At 38.8% G+C, this 18,622-nt stretch overlaps 2 protein-coding genes across 2 annotated transcripts; both read left to right on the top strand.

The window, feature by feature from the left end:
- Nucleotides 1-435: 435 nt before the first annotated feature.
- Nucleotides 436-14,320, top strand: LOC114462910 (zinc finger protein 665-like). Its single transcript, XM_028446010.1, has 4 exons — nt 436-632; nt 4,695-5,943; nt 10,632-10,861; nt 12,497-14,320. The coding sequence occupies exons 1-4, from the start codon at nt 515-517 to the stop codon at nt 13,921-13,923; spliced, it is 3,024 nt and encodes a 1,007-aa protein (XP_028301811.1). The 5' UTR covers nt 436-514; the 3' UTR covers nt 13,924-14,320.
- Nucleotides 10,733-18,539, top strand: LOC114463065 (gastrula zinc finger protein XlCGF57.1-like). The gene is made up of 3 exons (XM_028446317.1): nt 10,733-10,861; nt 15,231-15,421; nt 16,593-18,539. The coding sequence occupies exons 2-3, from the start codon at nt 15,292-15,294 to the stop codon at nt 18,176-18,178; spliced, it is 1,716 nt and encodes a 571-aa protein (XP_028302118.1). The 5' UTR covers nt 10,733-10,861; nt 15,231-15,291; the 3' UTR covers nt 18,179-18,539.
- Nucleotides 18,540-18,622: the final 83 nt, after the last annotated feature.

Genomic DNA, 18,622 nt, shown 5'->3' with positions numbered 1-18,622 from the left:
GTAGGTGGCAGTAATGCTCCTAAAGTAACATCAAATTAAGCACAACCAACAAAGAAGAAACTGAAAAATTGAAAAAATATTAAAAGTTAATCCATAGCATTTTTTCTTCAGCTACAATAAAAAATCAGAGCGAATTAAAGCAGTTTTATCCCAGTTTAAATGTCATCATTTTAAAGCTCTACGTTACATAGTCACAAGGTAACACGATCACCAGTATAAACGAAACACTAAGTTCGTCTCCGCAGCGTTTGTATCGCTAATTAATGTAAAAAAACAAAACAAAATTCACACGAAATGTGCATTAATATTTTAAAACACACGCATAACACATGAAAGATGCTGAATGACACAGAAATGGAATTAGGAGGCTCGGTTTAAAACACGGAAGTTGATCACAAGGTTACACGGTCACCAGTTGAACCAGTTCCGGTGTTTTCTTCATCTCTTCATCAGCTCGTCGTCACTGCAGAAGAACATTAGAGATCAGCAGCTTTTAGTGACAAACAGCATCAACATGTCCACAGATGTAGACATGTTTGATCAGTGTGGAACAACAACAGCAGATGATGATGATGATGAGGAACAGGCTGATGATGCCTTCAATCACGAACATCACCACAACACCTCCACAGGTTTGACTTTATTATTCCACCACTGACTTAAGTTGTCGTGTTTTTTTGTTTATTTATTTTAATAGCATGAATATGAAACAGTCGCTGCACAGACTGTTAAAACAAGTCTGTGAGACAAACTAAACAATAGTTAACTTCAATAACCTTATTCGGGAAGTCGGGATTACGTCACAGATGACGATTTTAAGTGTTATTATCAAACAAAAAAACATGCAACAACAAAAAGATTTTTTTTTTTTTAATAAATATATTCTAAGCATCAAATTATATAATTATAAAATATGATATAATATAGTGCCCACAAAGTCTCAGCCATCAAAATATTTGTACTAACTTTGCCTGATAAAGCCCAATTAATGAAATATGCAGTAAAATCTTTACATGCCATTAATCACGGTATACTTTACAACAGAGCTACAACGAATATAAATACAACATATTCCCATCTAGAATGAAAACCAAAGCCACTGAGATGCCCCTAAAATCCTCAATTGTCAAGTCAGATCTTAAAGGAGCATAGGGCAGGGTCTGAGAAAAAATAAACATTCCATTCTTTCAATGCTAATGGGTGATGAAGTGTTCTAAACCAAAGAGAATGAGCCCACACACATTTCTACGTATTGCCTTGAAAAGATTGTGATACATATTGTACTGATGTTCTGGGTGTGAACTTCCTGCGCACGTGAAGTTCAATGAACGCTGGTGCGCATTCTCGACGGTTTGGAGAGGCGGCCCACTGCCGGAAATGAAAAAGAATGAGAAGAGGATTGCTTGGAGATTGAAAGAAGGTAAGCACAGTGGACTAAACTACTGTTTGGTTCCACAGAGGCATGTGCACAGGTCTTACAGTAAACAGTCACATGAACGGCACGTAAATAATCGTGTCACAGACATGTCCGAGTCCGACCCAACAGTGAAAACCTAATTTTTTTATTAAAGAAATGACACATTTACATTTGTTTTAGTGGTAATCACCTATTTTATTAACAAACAACCGTTAATGACAAAATCAGATCAGTGCACGGGTAACAAGTGAAAGTGAAACACAAACAGGGGCGCAGTGCACGCAAGATACCATCAGATCTATTTACATAATCTATGTATCAAAGAGAAGGATAATCCATGTTATTGTGCAGAAAAAGGAATGTTTCAACTGTGTATTCCTTTATATGTCCTCTGCTCTATTCTTAGCTCTCACTGTTGTAGATAAAGTTGCATTTTCAGTTCTACAGCAGCTGTGGCTGCAGTCACGTCCCGTCAGGGTTTGGTCGGGCGTCCATTCTCTAGCCGCAGTATCTAATCACCTGTGCTCCGCTGATAACCAAACAGTTGGTGCGCGTTCCCATGATGGCTGCAGTTACACTAACCACTGTGGTGTCACCATGAAGTCTGATTTCTAGATCCTGCACTATGCTCCTTTAATTGTACCCGTTATGATATGTAGAGAGCACATGTAGGCATGAGGCATTTTTGGGGACCAGTTTTTACCTTTGTCCTCCCTACCAGACTTCAGCATTTTCAACTTCCCTATGATGGAAAGCCAGCGTTTTCTGCAATTTTTCTCTTTTGGAATTATAAAAAACTTTATTTCCAAATTATTTTTGCCATAGGACGAAAAGCCAAACACACAGCAGCTCTTTGGCATTGTAAAACCTCTTCTCTCACAACAGGAGCCAACACGTCAATGTTGTTCCTGAAACAAATCTGGTGACCGGCGTTGCTCGACAGAAATGTCACTCCTTACCCGGATGCTCAACTTCCCGAATTTGGCATGTTTAGCATGATTTCAGGAAGTTTAATAGCATTAAGGAAAGCTAATGAAACGGAAACATGTACACTGACGCGTAGATGGTCAACAAAATTTTTTAGTTTTTATGAATGTCTGTGTTTATTACCCGTTTAAAACTGCATCAGTCTGACTCAGTCAGCAACTACAACAACATCTACACTCTTATGCAGTGAGATTAAATATAGTGTATTTACATTTACAGAACAAGCTAAACCAGACATAAGCAACTGACAGCCAGTGACGTGCAGTCAGGGTAGGCAGTGCCTACCCAAGGGTGAATTAATATTTTTATTATTTGTTTTAATTATGATATAGTCAAAGATAATTTATTTTTCAATTTTTAATTGCCTACAGTACCTATAATACTGCGTTCACACCGAATGCGTCTTCTGCGGCACCGGACGCATCTGCCATACGATCAAAAAATGTCCCCATTCGCTTCATACGCACGTCTGAAGCGAAGCGTCACCCACCAGCAGCACATCCAACTCGATGAGTTTCACTGCCTGCTGAAGCGAGGAGCTGCACTCCTTTTTCTGCTTTCATAAACATAAACCACCAGTGAAAAAAGCCGGTGTGATTAGCGGCTAATGCTATCCTAGCTCAGTGCCGACTTTCAAAGATGAAAACTACAGAGAGAACTTTTACCTGCTACTACCACCTCCTCGCTGACGTGTGGATCTAACCGCACTGCCGCACTGGAAAGATTTTGCATCTGGGACGCATCTATCTAATGGCTTTGTATGTATTCTGGACGTACGAACATTTCGTGACGCATCCGGTGTGAACGCAGCATAAGTTTGAAAGTGTCAGCGTTTTGTGCGTTTCATAGACCAAATGACTAAACATCGCTATTTCCTGGTTTGGCAGAGAAGCTGTACAGTCTCACTCTGCTGTAAGGCAGGAGGAGGCCATAACCTCTCCCAAATGCATATTGCAGCTCTGCCTCTGGCCCCATAGCGTGTTTTTGTGTTTGCGCTGTCACTTCCCCAAGATGAAAACCATTTACGCAAAAAGACATCTCTCGACGCTGCCTTTGGACTTAACCGTGCTATGCTAAATGCTATACGTAAGTTCACAGTGCATTAGTAAATTGATTCAACGTGGCCGCAGCTACTGTCTCTAGCTAGTGGGCGGGATAACACTACAGGAAGGATGACAGTGCTAGAGACGATAAAGAAACTTTCTTTTGAGGAAAAACAACAGTTTTTAAAAGATGAACCAACACCTGAGCTACCAGACCTTCAGCAAAGGTGGTTCATATTTTCTACTGTGAATGGTACAAAAGGAAGGATTGGCTTTGTGGATGTGCCTCACTGAGGCTGTTCTGAGTTGTTGTTGTCATTTTCTCCGTGATTCTGTGTTTCCAACACAAACAACGGATGCGCTGCCGCGTCATGAGATATATCTTGTTGGGAGAGTATGGAGGAAATATTAAATAATTGTTTATGTTTCTTTAATGGTGTTTACGATGTTGATTTTCTTTGATTAACACTTTCCAGCATAAACATATGAAATTGTCATTGGTGGTCTCAATTTACAACGTGCCTACCCAAACCTAGTGGTCACGGCACATCACTGCTGACAGCCCAGGGGCCACATGCGGTATAATGCAGTGTTTTTATCATTCCTAAGGAGACACTTGTCATTAAACAGTTTTTACCCCTGGACCATGAGAACCCTGAACAAAAAATAACTATCTTCCTCCCATGACTCAAACTTCATGTGCAATCACAAATCCTATCTATGTGTATTAATTCACATCAAGTGCAAACCACTATCTGTGCCATATTTATTTATCTGACCAACAGGTCACTTTATATTTTTATTTTGTGGGTAATGGTAATTATATAGTCTGCTGAGTAGTATTATTTATTTATATTTATTTTTCCAAAATTTTATTTATTGGTGTCATGTCATTCCACATTTTTGGAGAGCATCTTAATTTCATTTTATATGTTTTACAATGACAATATGCTATTGTAACTATTGCACTATGACCGTATGACATTAGAAGCCATAGAAGTTATTATTGATCACTTCATCAATATACATCAAAACCAGTGTATTAATAATCTATTTCACACACCCTTTGATTCGTATTGCCAAGGAAGAATTTGTTCAAGTTTGTTTTAATTTTTTGGAAACGGATTTGAAATTTTCATCAAGATATTTTGATAATCTTAAAGGCAGGATTGGAAATATAATTTATAATGATTATTACCTGAATGGAATTAATCATGTTAATGTTCCTCGTGGTGTTTGTTGTGAAGGAGAATCAGCTCATGGACTGCTGATCCACATAAAGAAGGAAGAGGAAGAACTGTGGGAAAAGCAGGAGACGGATATCACGGCTGTTACTGTGAAGAGTGAAGATGAAGAAGAGGAGGAAGCTCAGTGTTCTCTGCTACACTGGAGAATAAGTGAGGAGAACATCAAAGGAGAACCTGCAACCTGCAGCTCAGCTAAACTCATGAAAGTAGAACCTGATGGAGACATCAGTGAAGGACCAGAAGCAGCAAACACTGATGGAGAGGAAACACAATCATCTGACACTGAAGACAGTGATGATTGGAGGGAACCTTTGTCTGAAGCTCAGAGTGAAAACATGGACGTTAACAAAAAGGAAAACACAGAAACACCATCAACCTGTTTGGACGATGAGAAGAAAAATAGTGACTCTCACACAGGAGAGAAACCATTTGGTTGTGATGTTTGTGGAAAGAGGTTTAGCCGCAACCAGTCTTTAAAAAGTCACTTGACCATCCACACAGGAGAGAAACCTTACGGTTGTGACGTTTGTGCTAAAACTTTTCGTCGCGTTACACATTTGAAAAAGCACATGATCATCCACTCAGGAGAGAAACCCGTTGTATGTGATGTTTGTGAGAAAAAATTTCGCCGAAATGAGGACCTGAAAAGGCACATGATGGTCCACTCGGGAGAGAAACCCGTTGCATGTGATGTATGTGAGAAGAGATTTCGCCGCAATGAACATCTGAAAAGGCACATGATCATCCACTCAGGAGAGAAACCCATTGTATGTGATGTTTGTGAGAAAAGATTTCGCCGAGATGAGGATCTAAAAATTCACATGACAATCCACACAGGAGAGAAATTATTTGGTTGCGAGATTTGTGGTAAACGATATACGACTAGATTAAGTCTGACGACTCACATGATGGTCCACACAGGAGAGAAACCATTTGGCTGTGATATTTGTGGTAAACGGTTCAGTATTGGAATAAATCTGAAGACGCATATGACAGTCCATACAGGGGAGAAACCCTTTGGGTGTGAGGTTTGCGGTAAACGTTTTTCTCAGGCCTCAAATCTGAAGGTGCATCAGAACATCCACGCTGATATGAAACCATTCTGTTGTGATGTTTGCAATAAGTGCTTTAGGGGCAAAACAGTTTTGAAGCGTCACATGATGGTTCACACAGAACAGAAACCCTTTGGTTGTGACGTTTGTGGCGAAACATATCGCCGCAATGAACATCTGAAAAGGCACATGATCAAGCACACATGAGAGAAACCTGTTGTAGGGGATGTTTGTGAGAAGAGAAACATAACAGCTCATATGAGACTCCACACAGGTGAGAGACCCTTTAGATGTCATGTGTGCAATAAAGAGTTTAAATGTACTAAGAGCCTTAAAAGTCATGTAAGTGTAGAAATGGAAGAAATTGTAATTTCTTTGTAAAATAGGTTTATTTGATTTATCTACTGAGGCTTTGTTAGGAAAATAAAGCTATTTTTATTTTTTTTATTTTTTTTTTTGCATCAATTGTAAAGAATTTAAAATCTTGTTTTTTTGATATTTCTAAAATAGTTCAACTCATGAAAACCAACGTCCTCTCATTGACTGCAGGTTTTGTTAACCTGTCTTTTCTGTCTTGTTTTAATGCTTTCAGTGTGACTATAGATCAAAACTCACATCACAATATTTTTTTTTTCAAAATGGCAATATATTCGATACAAATCTTGAAAATCTTTGAGTGAGTGAGTTCTGTAGTGTGGCTTGTTTTGGGGAAGGTCTGAGTTAGAACGCACTCAGAAATCCATTTGGCTGAGCTTTTCATGCTGCTCTGAGAAGTAGTGAAAGCAGCGACTCCTAAAACAAGTGTTTCAATACAAAATAAGATATAAAAAAATATATATGTTGATATAGGAGATCTTGGTATTTTCTCTATCGCCAAAATGGAAAAATCAATATCTCTTGAATATCGATATATCGCCCAGTTCTAGTGTGACACTTGGTAAAGTGCAGATCGTCTTTTCTAATATTGCAAAGAAGTGAAATCAGATTAAAGTGAGTAAAGTGGATTGTTTCACAAATATTTTTGAATGAATACATACTACTGAGAGACATTTCTTTTATTTCTGTATTTTTAAATGTCTCTTTTTTAGACCCTGAAACTCTGTTGCTTTAATTAAAACACTCACACAAGTTGTGCACTACTTTCACATGACCTCAAGGTCACGGAGGAGGAGCTAGACTGCCCTGTGATTAATGGCTGGATCACGTTTGTACCAGACTTCAGTCTATACGAAGGTGGGGGGCCCCAACCCTGAAGATAACTGTTACTTTTAAACAGAAAAATCGGCTTTTTCTATAGCCACCTGTGCGTGTACTGTACACATTGTGATTGTAGAATAAACACCATTGAAATTATACTGCTGTTGTCGTCTGTCATTCTTAGCTGTTCAATTAAAAGATTGGGGTTGAAGGTAGAGAAAAACCTTACACTTTAATAAAATCTATAAATCTACATGTGATGTGCTTGGTGGAAGATTAACCAGAGTTGTGGTAAATTATAATTAGAATTGTGTAAATGATAATTAATTACATTTATGATGTAATTATAATTTAAAATAAAACTATTGCTCTTGTAACCATAATTGAGTTGTAATTGACTTTGTAATTCTAATTGTGAATTACAATTTAGTCAAACTCAAACCTGGGGAGCCATGTTACAGCACTACAAATACCTCAACAATTTTTTTTAAAATTATTATTAATAGTATTTGATATAATTGTAACTACAATTTTCTACACTATATTGTCTTCATTGAGAAGGTATTTTTTCGGCTCCGGAAGGATTTTAATCCAGGTGAGAGGAGGAGAAATGGCCCCTTTAAGAATAATGTTTGCAGACATCTTCCCTAGGTATAGCTGAACACCCTTCAGGAGGTACACACAAACATTTCAGTTTATTTTTCAACATTATAGATTTTTTTTTACATGTGCATGGACTTTTTTTTATCCATCAATCATAATTTGTGGCACAACTCTTTAAAATACACCAAAAGGTGAAGTTCAAAATCTAAAATGCACAAAAAATCAGAAGTAAATGAATAAAAAAGCTTAAATTCAAGGTTAATGTTGGATGAGACACAGGAAAGAATTTAAACAAGCCTAAATAATATATAACATGACCACCCTCTGTGAGGGTGGAGTGAAGGCAATGTGGGTAAAGTGCCTTGCCCAAGGACATAATGACAGATACCAGTGGGGTGACTGCCACCCCACTGTGGCACCTGGAATTCTCAGTGGTCTCCAATCCACCTACTAACCAGGCCCAGACCTGCTTAGCTTCCGAGATCTAACGGGATGGTATGGCCACAAAGAACTGGATATATTTCACTACGCACACTTTATTTCTGACCTTTCTATCTTTTCTACCTCGTACATATTTATATTTATTACTTTTTAAATTATCATGATTAATGTTACTATACTTTTCTCTTTTTTTGTGGCACGGGCACCTGGTTAGGATGCTTTCGCATTGCCTCTCTAATGAAGTGTTCAGGGCCTATCAGCAGGGAGGAGACCCAGACGAAGACCCAGGACACGCTGGAGAGACTATGTCTGGGATCCCCGAGAAGAGCTGAACGAAATGGCCCAGTAGAGAGAGAAGTCTGGGTCTCCCTGCTTAGGATGCTGTCCCCGTGACCCGAATACGACAACCAACAGAGGATAGATGGTTGACTCTTGTTTGGGTCACTGTTCGATATTAAGCCGATACAGCAAGAGAACCACTGCTTTAGACCAGAGAAGGACACCTTTTATCACAGCGTAGCCATAAACGTGTGATTGTTTCTGATCTGAGGGTCCCGTGATCAAAATTCATGTCAGCATTTGGTCATTTTGTGTTTTTTTCTCTCTTTTTCTGTATTTTTCTCATCATTGTTCTATCATCAGAGTTTCATTGGCCTTTATTTACCGGCGACTAATTCCTACTGCTCGAAAATACATGGAAACCAGTTGTATTTCTATTATTCATTTATTTTCTAATTATTATTTTCTTAAAGGTTACCTCATAGAGATGTAGACTATTTATATGTTCATAACAGAAAATGCACAATAACAAAATAGTATTCATAAACTTGTAAATATGCAGTAGGAACTATGAAGTGTATTATAGCATTTAACATGTGATATTAAAGGTTTATAGTCCTTTTTGAATAAAGAATTGAAGAAGTGATACTATAGGTTAAACAAAAGGCCCTGATTTAAGCAATAACACCATGAGAATTTTCATAAGAATTTGGGTGTATTATGATAAGGTTGGAACAACATGCCTTCAGACTTTGTATCCACAAAGTCTGTCTTTGAGTAATAAATCTTAAGGCTCTGGAGGTACCCAAGTTGACGCTAACGGGATGTGTACATCCTTTAGGGAACGAGAATGTTTATTCAGCTTGTTACTTGACATCCTGAGGCCTCGGATGACATAGAATGATTCCAGATGTAAGACGTGTTTTCCTGGTAAAATGATAAACTTGGTGATATACAGTCTGTACATGCAGTACGGGGCAGGATTTACTCTGTCTCCGGTAGCCTATGTCTCCAAAATGTTTTCGAATTTTTCCAAGTTTTAGTATCTCCCTTTTTTTGGGTGTTTTCTGGAGTTTTGTCTGTTTACTTGAGGGGCTGCATGTGGCTCCATGCAAGGCCTCAAGTTGCCTATTTTTGACCTAAATATGAATAAACTGTCACTGTAAACAGTAGAAGCCAACAGGGAACATGAAATGGAAGTTAATCAATCTGAAAAAAAGCTGGTGGGGGCGTCGGTGGCGGGGTGCGCTGGGTCCTCGGGTCCTTGGTGCTTTCTCGGTTGTGTATGTGGGGGGCAGTGGCTGCCTCTCAGCTTGGTGTCTTGGGGGCATCTGGAGGGCTGCTCGGCCGTGGGGGGGTTGCCTGGGCTCCCTAGCCCCCGCTCTTTCTGCTAGCCTGGCTGCATCTTCGGGTCCGGGGCAGCGCTTGGGTTTGCAGTGGCGGTTTCTTGCACATACATCGGTCTACGATGCACTAGCATGCCTTGGACTGTGGGATGAAACTCGTAGTTGGCTTAACTTCAGACACGTTGATCCCAAACACCTGTTTTAGGTATTACCACTCACTCCTTCCCCCTGTCCACAGCCACCACCATTATACCCAAGCCTCACGCCTACAACTTCATATCTCACTCTCACTTTACAATCATCAACTCTTCCCCACCTTGCCATTTTTCTACCCCCCCCCCCCCCCCCCCCCCCCCTTAATAAAGTGTTTCTTACCCTTCCTTAGGGAGGGCTGGCGATGGTCACAATTATGCAATAAAATAAATTTCTTTATTTAACTGCAATAACAAAACATGCCATGCTGTCTAAAAAAGATTGCTCTTCTTGTAGTGTTGACCTTTGGCACCATGTGCAGACAAAAGAGAAAAATAAATAAAAATAAATGAATAAAAAAGTAAAGTTCTATAAAGACACAAGTTCAACTCAAACTGTGTAGTTTTTATCCATTTGTCCTAAATGTCTCCAGTAGGTGGCAGTAATGCTCCTAAAGTAACCTCAAATTAAGCACAACCAACAAAGAAACTGAAAAATTGAAAAAATATTAAAAGTTAATCCATAGCATTTTATCTTCAGCTACAATAAAAAATCAGAGCGAATTAAAGCAGTTTTATCCCAGTTTAAATGTCATCATTTTAAAGCTCTACGTTACATAGTCACAAGGTAACACGATCACCAGTATAAACGAAACAATATGTTCGTCTCCGCAGCGTTTGTATCGCTAATTAATGTAAAAAACAAAACAAAATTGACACGAAATGTGCATTAATATTTTAAAACACACACATAACACATGAAAGGTGCCGAATGACACAGAAATGGAATAAGGAGGCTCGGTTTAAAACACGGAAGTTGATCACAAGGTTACACGGTCACCAGTTGAACCAGTTCCGGTGTTTTCTTCATCTCTTCATCAGCTCGTCGTCACTGCAGAAGAACATTAGAGATCAGCAGCTTTTAGTGACAAACAGCATCAACATGTCCACAGATGTAGACATGTTTGATCAGTGTGGAACAACAACAGCAGATGATGATGATGGGGAACAGGCTGATGATGCCTTCAATCACGAACATCACCACAACACCTCCACAGGTTTGACTTTATTTTTCCACTACTGACTTAAGTTGTCGTGTTTTTTTGTTTATTTATTTTAATAGCATGAATATGAAACTGTCGCTGCACAGACTGTTAAAACAAGTCTGTGAGACAAACTAAACAATAGTTAACTTCAATAACCTTATTCGGGAAGTCGGGATTACGTCACAGATGACGATTTTAAGTGTTATTATCAAACAAGAAAACATGCAACAACTTCCTCAGTTATACATAAGTGCACAGCATTTACAAACATGAACTAAATACACCACCAAATACAATTCAACAACTAAAACAACATGAGAAAATGCACACAAAAGTGAAATATAAGAGATGAAATAAAATAAGAATATTACACAAGGGGTATTTTTTTCTAAGCATCAAATTATAGAATTATGATATCATATAGTGGCCACAGAGTCTCAGCCATCAAAATATGATAAAGCCCATTTTATGAAATATCATGCGGTAAAATCTTTACACGCCATTAATCACGGTGTACTTTACAACAGAGCTACAACGAATATAAATACAACATATTCCCATCTAGAACGAAAACTAAAGCCACTGAGATGCCCCTAAAATCCTCAATTGTCAATTCAGATCTTAAAGGAGCATAGGGCAGGGTCTGAGAAAAAATAAACATTCCATTCTTTCAATGCTAATGGGTGATGAAGTGTTCTAAACCAAAGAGAATGAGCCCACACACATTTCTACGTATTGCCTTGAAAAGATTGTGATACATATTGGACTGATGTTCTGGGCGTGAAGTTCTCGCGCAGTTCTGCGGACGTGAAGTCAAATGACGCTGGTGCGCGTTCTCGACTGTTTGGAGAGGCGGCCCAATACCGGAAATGAAAAAGAATGAGAAGAAGATTTCTTGGAGATCGAAAGAAGACAAGCACAGTGGACTTAACTACTGTTTGGTTCCACAGAGGCATGTGCACAGGTCTTACAGTAAACATTCACATGAACGGCACAAAAATAAATAACTGTTCATTGCTAGACAGAAACATTACTACTTACCCAGATGCCCAACTTTCCGAATTTGGCATGTTTAGCACAATTTCAGGAAGTTTAATAGCCGGTAACGACATTAAGGAAAGACAATGAAACCGAAACATGTACACTGACGCGTAGATGGTCAACACGGAAACGGAAATGGTTAAGTTTTATAAATGGAAAGTTTTAGTTTCTTTGAATGTCTGTGTGTTTATTACCCGTTTAAATCTGCATCAGTCTGATTCAGTCGGCAACTTTGACATCTACGGTCTTATGCAGCAAGATTAAATATAGTTTATTTACCTTTACAGAACAAGCTAAACCAGACATAGGCAACTGACAGGCCAGGGGCCACATGTGGTCCTCACTCTTGTTTTTTGCAGCCCTGAAAATCAACACAAAAATAAACAAAGTTGAAGAGCAGAAGTGTTTCTAAAGCTTCTATGAACAACTGATGAAGTCCTGCATTGTTTTTATCACTCCTAAGGAGACATTTGTCACAGAATTTGTTCAAATTTGTTTTAAATTTTTAGAAACTGAAGATGTTTTTGATGATCTTAAAAGCAGGATTGGAAATATAATTTATAATGATTATAATTATAATGATTCCTCATGGTGTTTCCTGTGAAGGAGAATCAGCTCATGGACTGCAGCTCCACATAAAGAAGGAAGAGGAAGAACTGTGGGAAAAGCAGGAGACGGATATCACGGCTGTTACTGTGAAGAGTGAAGATGAAGAAGAGGAGGGAGCTCAGTGTTCTCTGCTACACTGGAGAATAAGTGAGGAGAACATCAAAGGAGAACCTGCAACCTGCAGCTCAGCTAAACTCATGAAAGTAGAACCTGATGGAGACATCAGTGAAGGACCAGAAGCAGCAAACACTGATGGAGAGGAAACACAATCATCTGACACTGAAGACAGTGATGATTGGAGGGAACCTTTGTCTGAAGCTCAGAGTGAAAACATGGATGTTAACAAAAAGGAAAACACAGAAACACCATCAATCTGTTTGGACGATGAGAAGAAAAATAGTGACTTTCACACAGGAGAGAAACCATTTGGTTGTGATGTTTGTGGAAAGAGATTTAGCCGCAACCAGTCTTTAAAAAGTCACTTGACCATCCACACAGGAGAGAAACCCTACGGTTGTGACGTTTGTGCTAAAACTTTTCGCCGAGTGACACATTTGAAAAAGCACATGATCATCCACTCAGGAGAGAAACCTGTTGTATGTGATGTTTGTGAGAAAAATTTTCGTCGGAATGAGGACCTGAAAAGGCACATGATGGTCCACTCGGGAGTGAAACCTGTTGCATGTGATGTATGTGAGAAGAGATTTCGCCGCAATGAACATCTGAAAAAGCACATGATCATCCACTCAGGAGAGAAACCCATTGTATGTGATGTTTGTGAGAAAAGATTTCGCCGAGACGAGGATCTAAAAATTCACATGACAATCCACACAGGAGAGAAACCATTTGGTTGCGAGATTTGTGATAAACGATATACGACTAGATTAAGTCTGAAGATACACATGCGAGTCCATACAGGAGAGAAACCGTTTTGCTGTGACATTTGTGGTGAACGATTCAGTCTTAGATTAAGTCTAAAGATGCACATGAGAGCGCATACAGGGGAGAAACCCTTTGGGTGTGAGGTTTGTGGTAAACGATATACTGTTAAATTAGGTCTGACGACTCACATGATGGTCCACACAGGAGAGAAACCCTTTGGCTGTGATATTTGTGGTAAACGGTTCAGTATTGGAGTTAATCTGAAGACGCATATGACAGTCCATACAGGGGAGAAACCCTTTGGGTGTGAGGTTTGCGGTAAGCATTTTTCTCAGGCGTCAAATCTGAAGGTGCATCAGAACATCCACGCTGACATGAAACCATTCTGTTGTGATGTTTGCAATAAGTGCTTTAGGGGCAAAACACATTTGAAGCGTCACATGATGGTTCACACAGAACAGAAACCCTTTGGTTGTGACGTTTGTGGCAAAATATATCGTCGCAATGAACATCTGAAAAGGCACATGATCAAGCACTCGTGAGAGAAACCAGTTGTAGGGGATGTTTGTGAGAAGAGAAACATAACAGCTCATATGAGACTCCACACAGGTGAGAGACCCTTTAGATGTCATGTGTGCAATAAAGAGTTTAAATGTACTAAGAGCCTTAAAAGTCATGTAAGTGTAGAAATGGAAGAAACTGAAATTTCTTTGTAAAATATGTGTATTTGATTTATCTACTGAGGCTTTGTTAAGAAAATGAAGCTATTTTTTATTTTATTTTTTGCATAAATTGTAAAGAATTTAAAATTTTGGATGTTTTGATATTTTTAAAAATACTCCAACTCAAGAAAACCAAACTCCATTTGACTGCAGGTTTTGTTAACCTGTCTTTTTTGTTTTGTTATGATGCATTGTGTGTAAAAATGTAAGTAACTGTGACCACATAAAACTGATCACCCAGAAAGATAACCATGGTGAAAAAGGATATTAAAATTATCGGAAGATGATTACCTGTTTGTTTCTGTCGTATGCATGATTCCATTCTGACAGTTATTTGAGCTAAGCTGGTTTCTATATCTCTCTCTTTAATAAAAACTCACCCCAACCACATCTGAACACACACAAGACCCGCCCATAGCAGGCCAACTTGACACCTACACCACAACTTTTATCACAACGGGGCCACAGACGTGGTTGTATCTGATTTGAAGGTCCTCTGATCAACATTCATGTCAGCATTTAGTCATTTTGTGTTTTTCATTCTTTTTTCTGTATGTTTGTGATCGGTATTATTCCCCCCCCTCATTTTGTGTATCCTTTTTGTCTTTTTTTTCTGTATTTTTTGCGTTTAATTTAGTGGCCCCAGTTGCTTATTTTTGACCTCAATATTATTAAACTGTGACTGATAACAGTAGAAGCCAACAGGAAACCTGAAATGGAAGTTAATCAAATTTTTAAAAAAAACAAAACAAAATAGAGTGGTTTACATTGCTACAATTAAAACGTGTTTCTGGAGTTTAAAAATGATGAGAAATAAATGAACCTTTGAGAAGCTGAGTTAGTAAAAAAAGCATGAAGCCTTCGTGTCATTAATTCGAAACACCAAGTCCGTCTCCGCATGATTTGTATCGCTAATTAATATAAAATATATAAAAACATTAACACAAAGTGTGTGTTTATATTTTGAAACACAGAGAATTCTTAAACGATGCCGAATGACACAGAAACGGAATTAGGAGGCTCGGTTTAAAACACGGAAGTTGATCACAAGGTTACACGGTCACCACTTGAACCAACACCATGCCTTTATTTACTTCCGGTGTTTCCTGTGTAATTATCTTCATCAGATCGTTGTTACTGTAGAAGAACACCAGAGATCAGAAGCTTTTAGTGACAAACGTCATCAACATGTCCACAAATGTAGACATGTTTGATCTGTGTGGAACAACAACAGCAGCAGCAGATGATGATGAAGAAGAAGAAGAAGAACAGTCTGATGATGCCTTCAATCACGAACATCACCACAACACCTCTATAGGTTTGCACTGGTTTTACTCTATTATTCCACTATTAACTACTAGATTAAGCTGTTTTTTTCCCTATCTTAAAGCATGAATATGAAACAGTCGCTGTTAAAAACTGTCTAAACAAGTCTGTGAGACAGAAAAAATCAATAGTAACTCCATTAACCACAGTTAGCATCTTTAGCACGAGTTCAGGGAGTTTAGTAGCCTTTAACGACAAAGATAATGAAACAGAAATTAAATGGAAAGATAGAATCTGACGCAGAGATGGTGAACATTGAAACGGAAATGGGAAAGTTTTATAAACGGCAAATCTTAGTTTCTATGAATGTTTGTGTGTTTATTACCCGTTTAAAACCATCTGTACACTCAAGCAGCAACTATAACATCTACACTCGTATGCAGATAGAATAACTATAGTTAATTTACCTTTTACCGTACAGAACAAGCTAAGCAACAGGCGGATCGGGGGCCACATGGGCACAAACGCACTTTATGACGACAAAAATACATGAAAAACCAAGATCACTCAGAGAGTTAAACCTCCTCCAAGTTCCAAATCTCTGCTTTTCCAGATATGGTCAGTTATCTGGATTAACAATCCTGATCAAGTTACCAGGATCATTCACACTTTAAAGGCTTGGAAGACATTTATCCCACATTAATATCCATACAGTACATCACAATGTGTGGACACACATTTGAAAAAAATAAAAAATCACGATGGAATACACATTCAGGATCCTACGCAGATGAAATTCTGTGGGATAATTGAAGAAACACCTCGACCTATGTTAAATTTCATAAAGATAATCTTATCAAATAAACCTGTTACATTAATGTAACAGGTACATTACTGTACCAAATTAAGAGTGTGATTTATTGTCTTCACAGATTTCATTGATATGCAAGCATTAGGAAAAGTTCATGTTTCGTGATTTTTAGACAGCCCAAAAAAATGAAGCCATGGCCTAGTCCGCCTCCAGGAACCTGGATGGGAGAATATGCACAGGAGATAGGCACGTATTTGCAGGCGGGTTAAAAAGCACATAAGTCCATACCGGAGAATACGGCCCTAAGATCTGAAAGGCAGAATAAGAAATATAATCTGAAAATGAGTTTACAATTAATATTACATGTATTACATTATTAATGTTAATGTTCCTCGTGGTGTTTCCTGTGAAGGAGAATCAGCTCATGGACTGCAGCTCCACATAAAGAAGGAAGTGGAAGAACTGGAAGAAAAGCAGGAGACGGATATCACGGCTGTTACTGTAAAGAGTGAAGATGAAGAAGAGGAGGAAGCTCAATGTTCTCTGCTACACTGGAGACTAAGTGAGGAGAACATCGAAGGAGAACCAGCAACCTGCAGCTCAGCTAAACTCATGAAAGTAGAACCTGACGGAGACATCAGTGAAGGACCAGAAGCAGCAAACACTGATGGAGAGGAAACACAATCATCTGACACTGAAGAGAGTGAGGAGGATGATGATGATTGGCGAGAACCTGTGTCAGAGTCTGAATCTGAGCGCAAAGACAGTGACATTAACTGTAAAAAGTTAAAAACATCCGTGTCCATTAAAAACACTGACATCAACATTAACAAAAAGAAAAACACAGAAACACCATCAACCTGTTTGGACGGTGAGAAGAAAAATAGTGACACACACACAGGAGAGAAACCCTTTGGTTGTGATGTTTGTGATAAAAGATTTAACCGTAGTGCAGGTCTGAAAAGGCACATGATGCTCCACACAGGAGAGAAACCCTACGGTTGTGGTTCTTGTGGTAAACAGTTTAGGATTGGAGAACATCTGAAGAGACACGTGATGGTCCACACTGGAGAGAAACCATTTAGTTGTGATGTTTGTGAAAAGAGGTTTCGACGAAATGAGGACCTGAAAACTCACATGATGGTCCACACAGGAGAGAAACCCTTTGGCTGTGACGTTTGTGGTAAACGATTCACTGTAAGAGTGTGTCTGAAGATACACATGAGAGTGCATACAGGGGAGAAACCCTTTGGATGTGAGATTTGTGGTCAACGTTTTTCTCAGACTAACCATCTGAAGGATCATCTGCACGTCCATGCTGATGGGAAACCATTCTGTTGTGATGTTTGCAGTAAGAGTTTTAGCCGCAAAACACATTTGAAGCGGCACATGATCATTCACACAGGAGTGAAACCCTATGGTTGTGAGTCCTGTGATAAACAATTTAGTATTAAAGCACATCTGAAGAGACACATGATGGTCCACACGGGAGAGAAACCCTTTAGTTGTAAAGCTTGTGATAAGAAATTTCACCGCAACGAGGATCTGAAAACACACCTGATGGTCCACACAGGAGAGAAACCCTTTGGCTGTGATATTTGTGGTAAACGATTCAGTGTTAAAATAAGTCTGAAGATACACATGAGAGTCCATACTGGGGAGAAACCCTTTGCATGTGCGGTTTGCGGTCTGCGTTTTGCTCAGGCGTCACATCTGAGCGAGCACAAGGTTGTCCACGCTGATGGGAAACCATTCTGTTGTGAAGTTTGCAGTAAGATTTTTAGCCGCAAAGCACATTTGAAGCAGCACATGATTGTTCACAGTGGAGAGAAACCGTTTGGTTGTGAGGTTTGTGGCCAAAGATTTACTAAAAAGGACCGTGTGACAGCTCATATGAGAGTCCACACAGGTGAGAGACCCTTTAAATGTCGCGTGTGTGGTAAAGAGTACAAATATGCTGATAATCTAAACAGACATACAAGAGTCCACAAAGTCTAGAAATGGAAGAAACGGAAATTTTTTGTATTTGATTTTTATCTACTGAGGCATTGTGCGGAATTAAGCTAAATCAGTGTCTTTTTTGTTTTGTTTTTACTGTATTAGTAAAGTTTTTTTTTTTTTTTTTTAAATAATTTCTAAAATAGTTTAACTCATGAAACCCAAACTCCTATCATTGGACTGCAGGTTTTGGAAACCTGTCTTTTTTTGTCTTGTTTTAATGCTGTCAGTGGTTGATGAAACTACACATTGTATTTTTGTTTCTGTGATTTGTTATGGACTATAGTGTGACTGTTGGTAAAATGCAGAGAATCCTTTCTAATACTGCAAAGAAGTGAAATCAGATTGAAGTGAGTGAAGCCGATTGTTTTACAAATATTTTTTGAACGACTGCATACTTTAATAAATGTTGCTTTTTTTAACTGCGCGATCTAGGCGTCATGT

This window comes from Gouania willdenowi, chromosome 5 (assembly GCF_900634775.1).
Source record: "Gouania willdenowi chromosome 5, fGouWil2.1, whole genome shotgun sequence".
Taxonomy (NCBI): domain Eukaryota; kingdom Metazoa; phylum Chordata; class Actinopteri; order Blenniiformes; family Gobiesocidae; genus Gouania; species Gouania willdenowi.
This window is presented reverse-complemented; position numbering and strand designations above follow the sequence as displayed.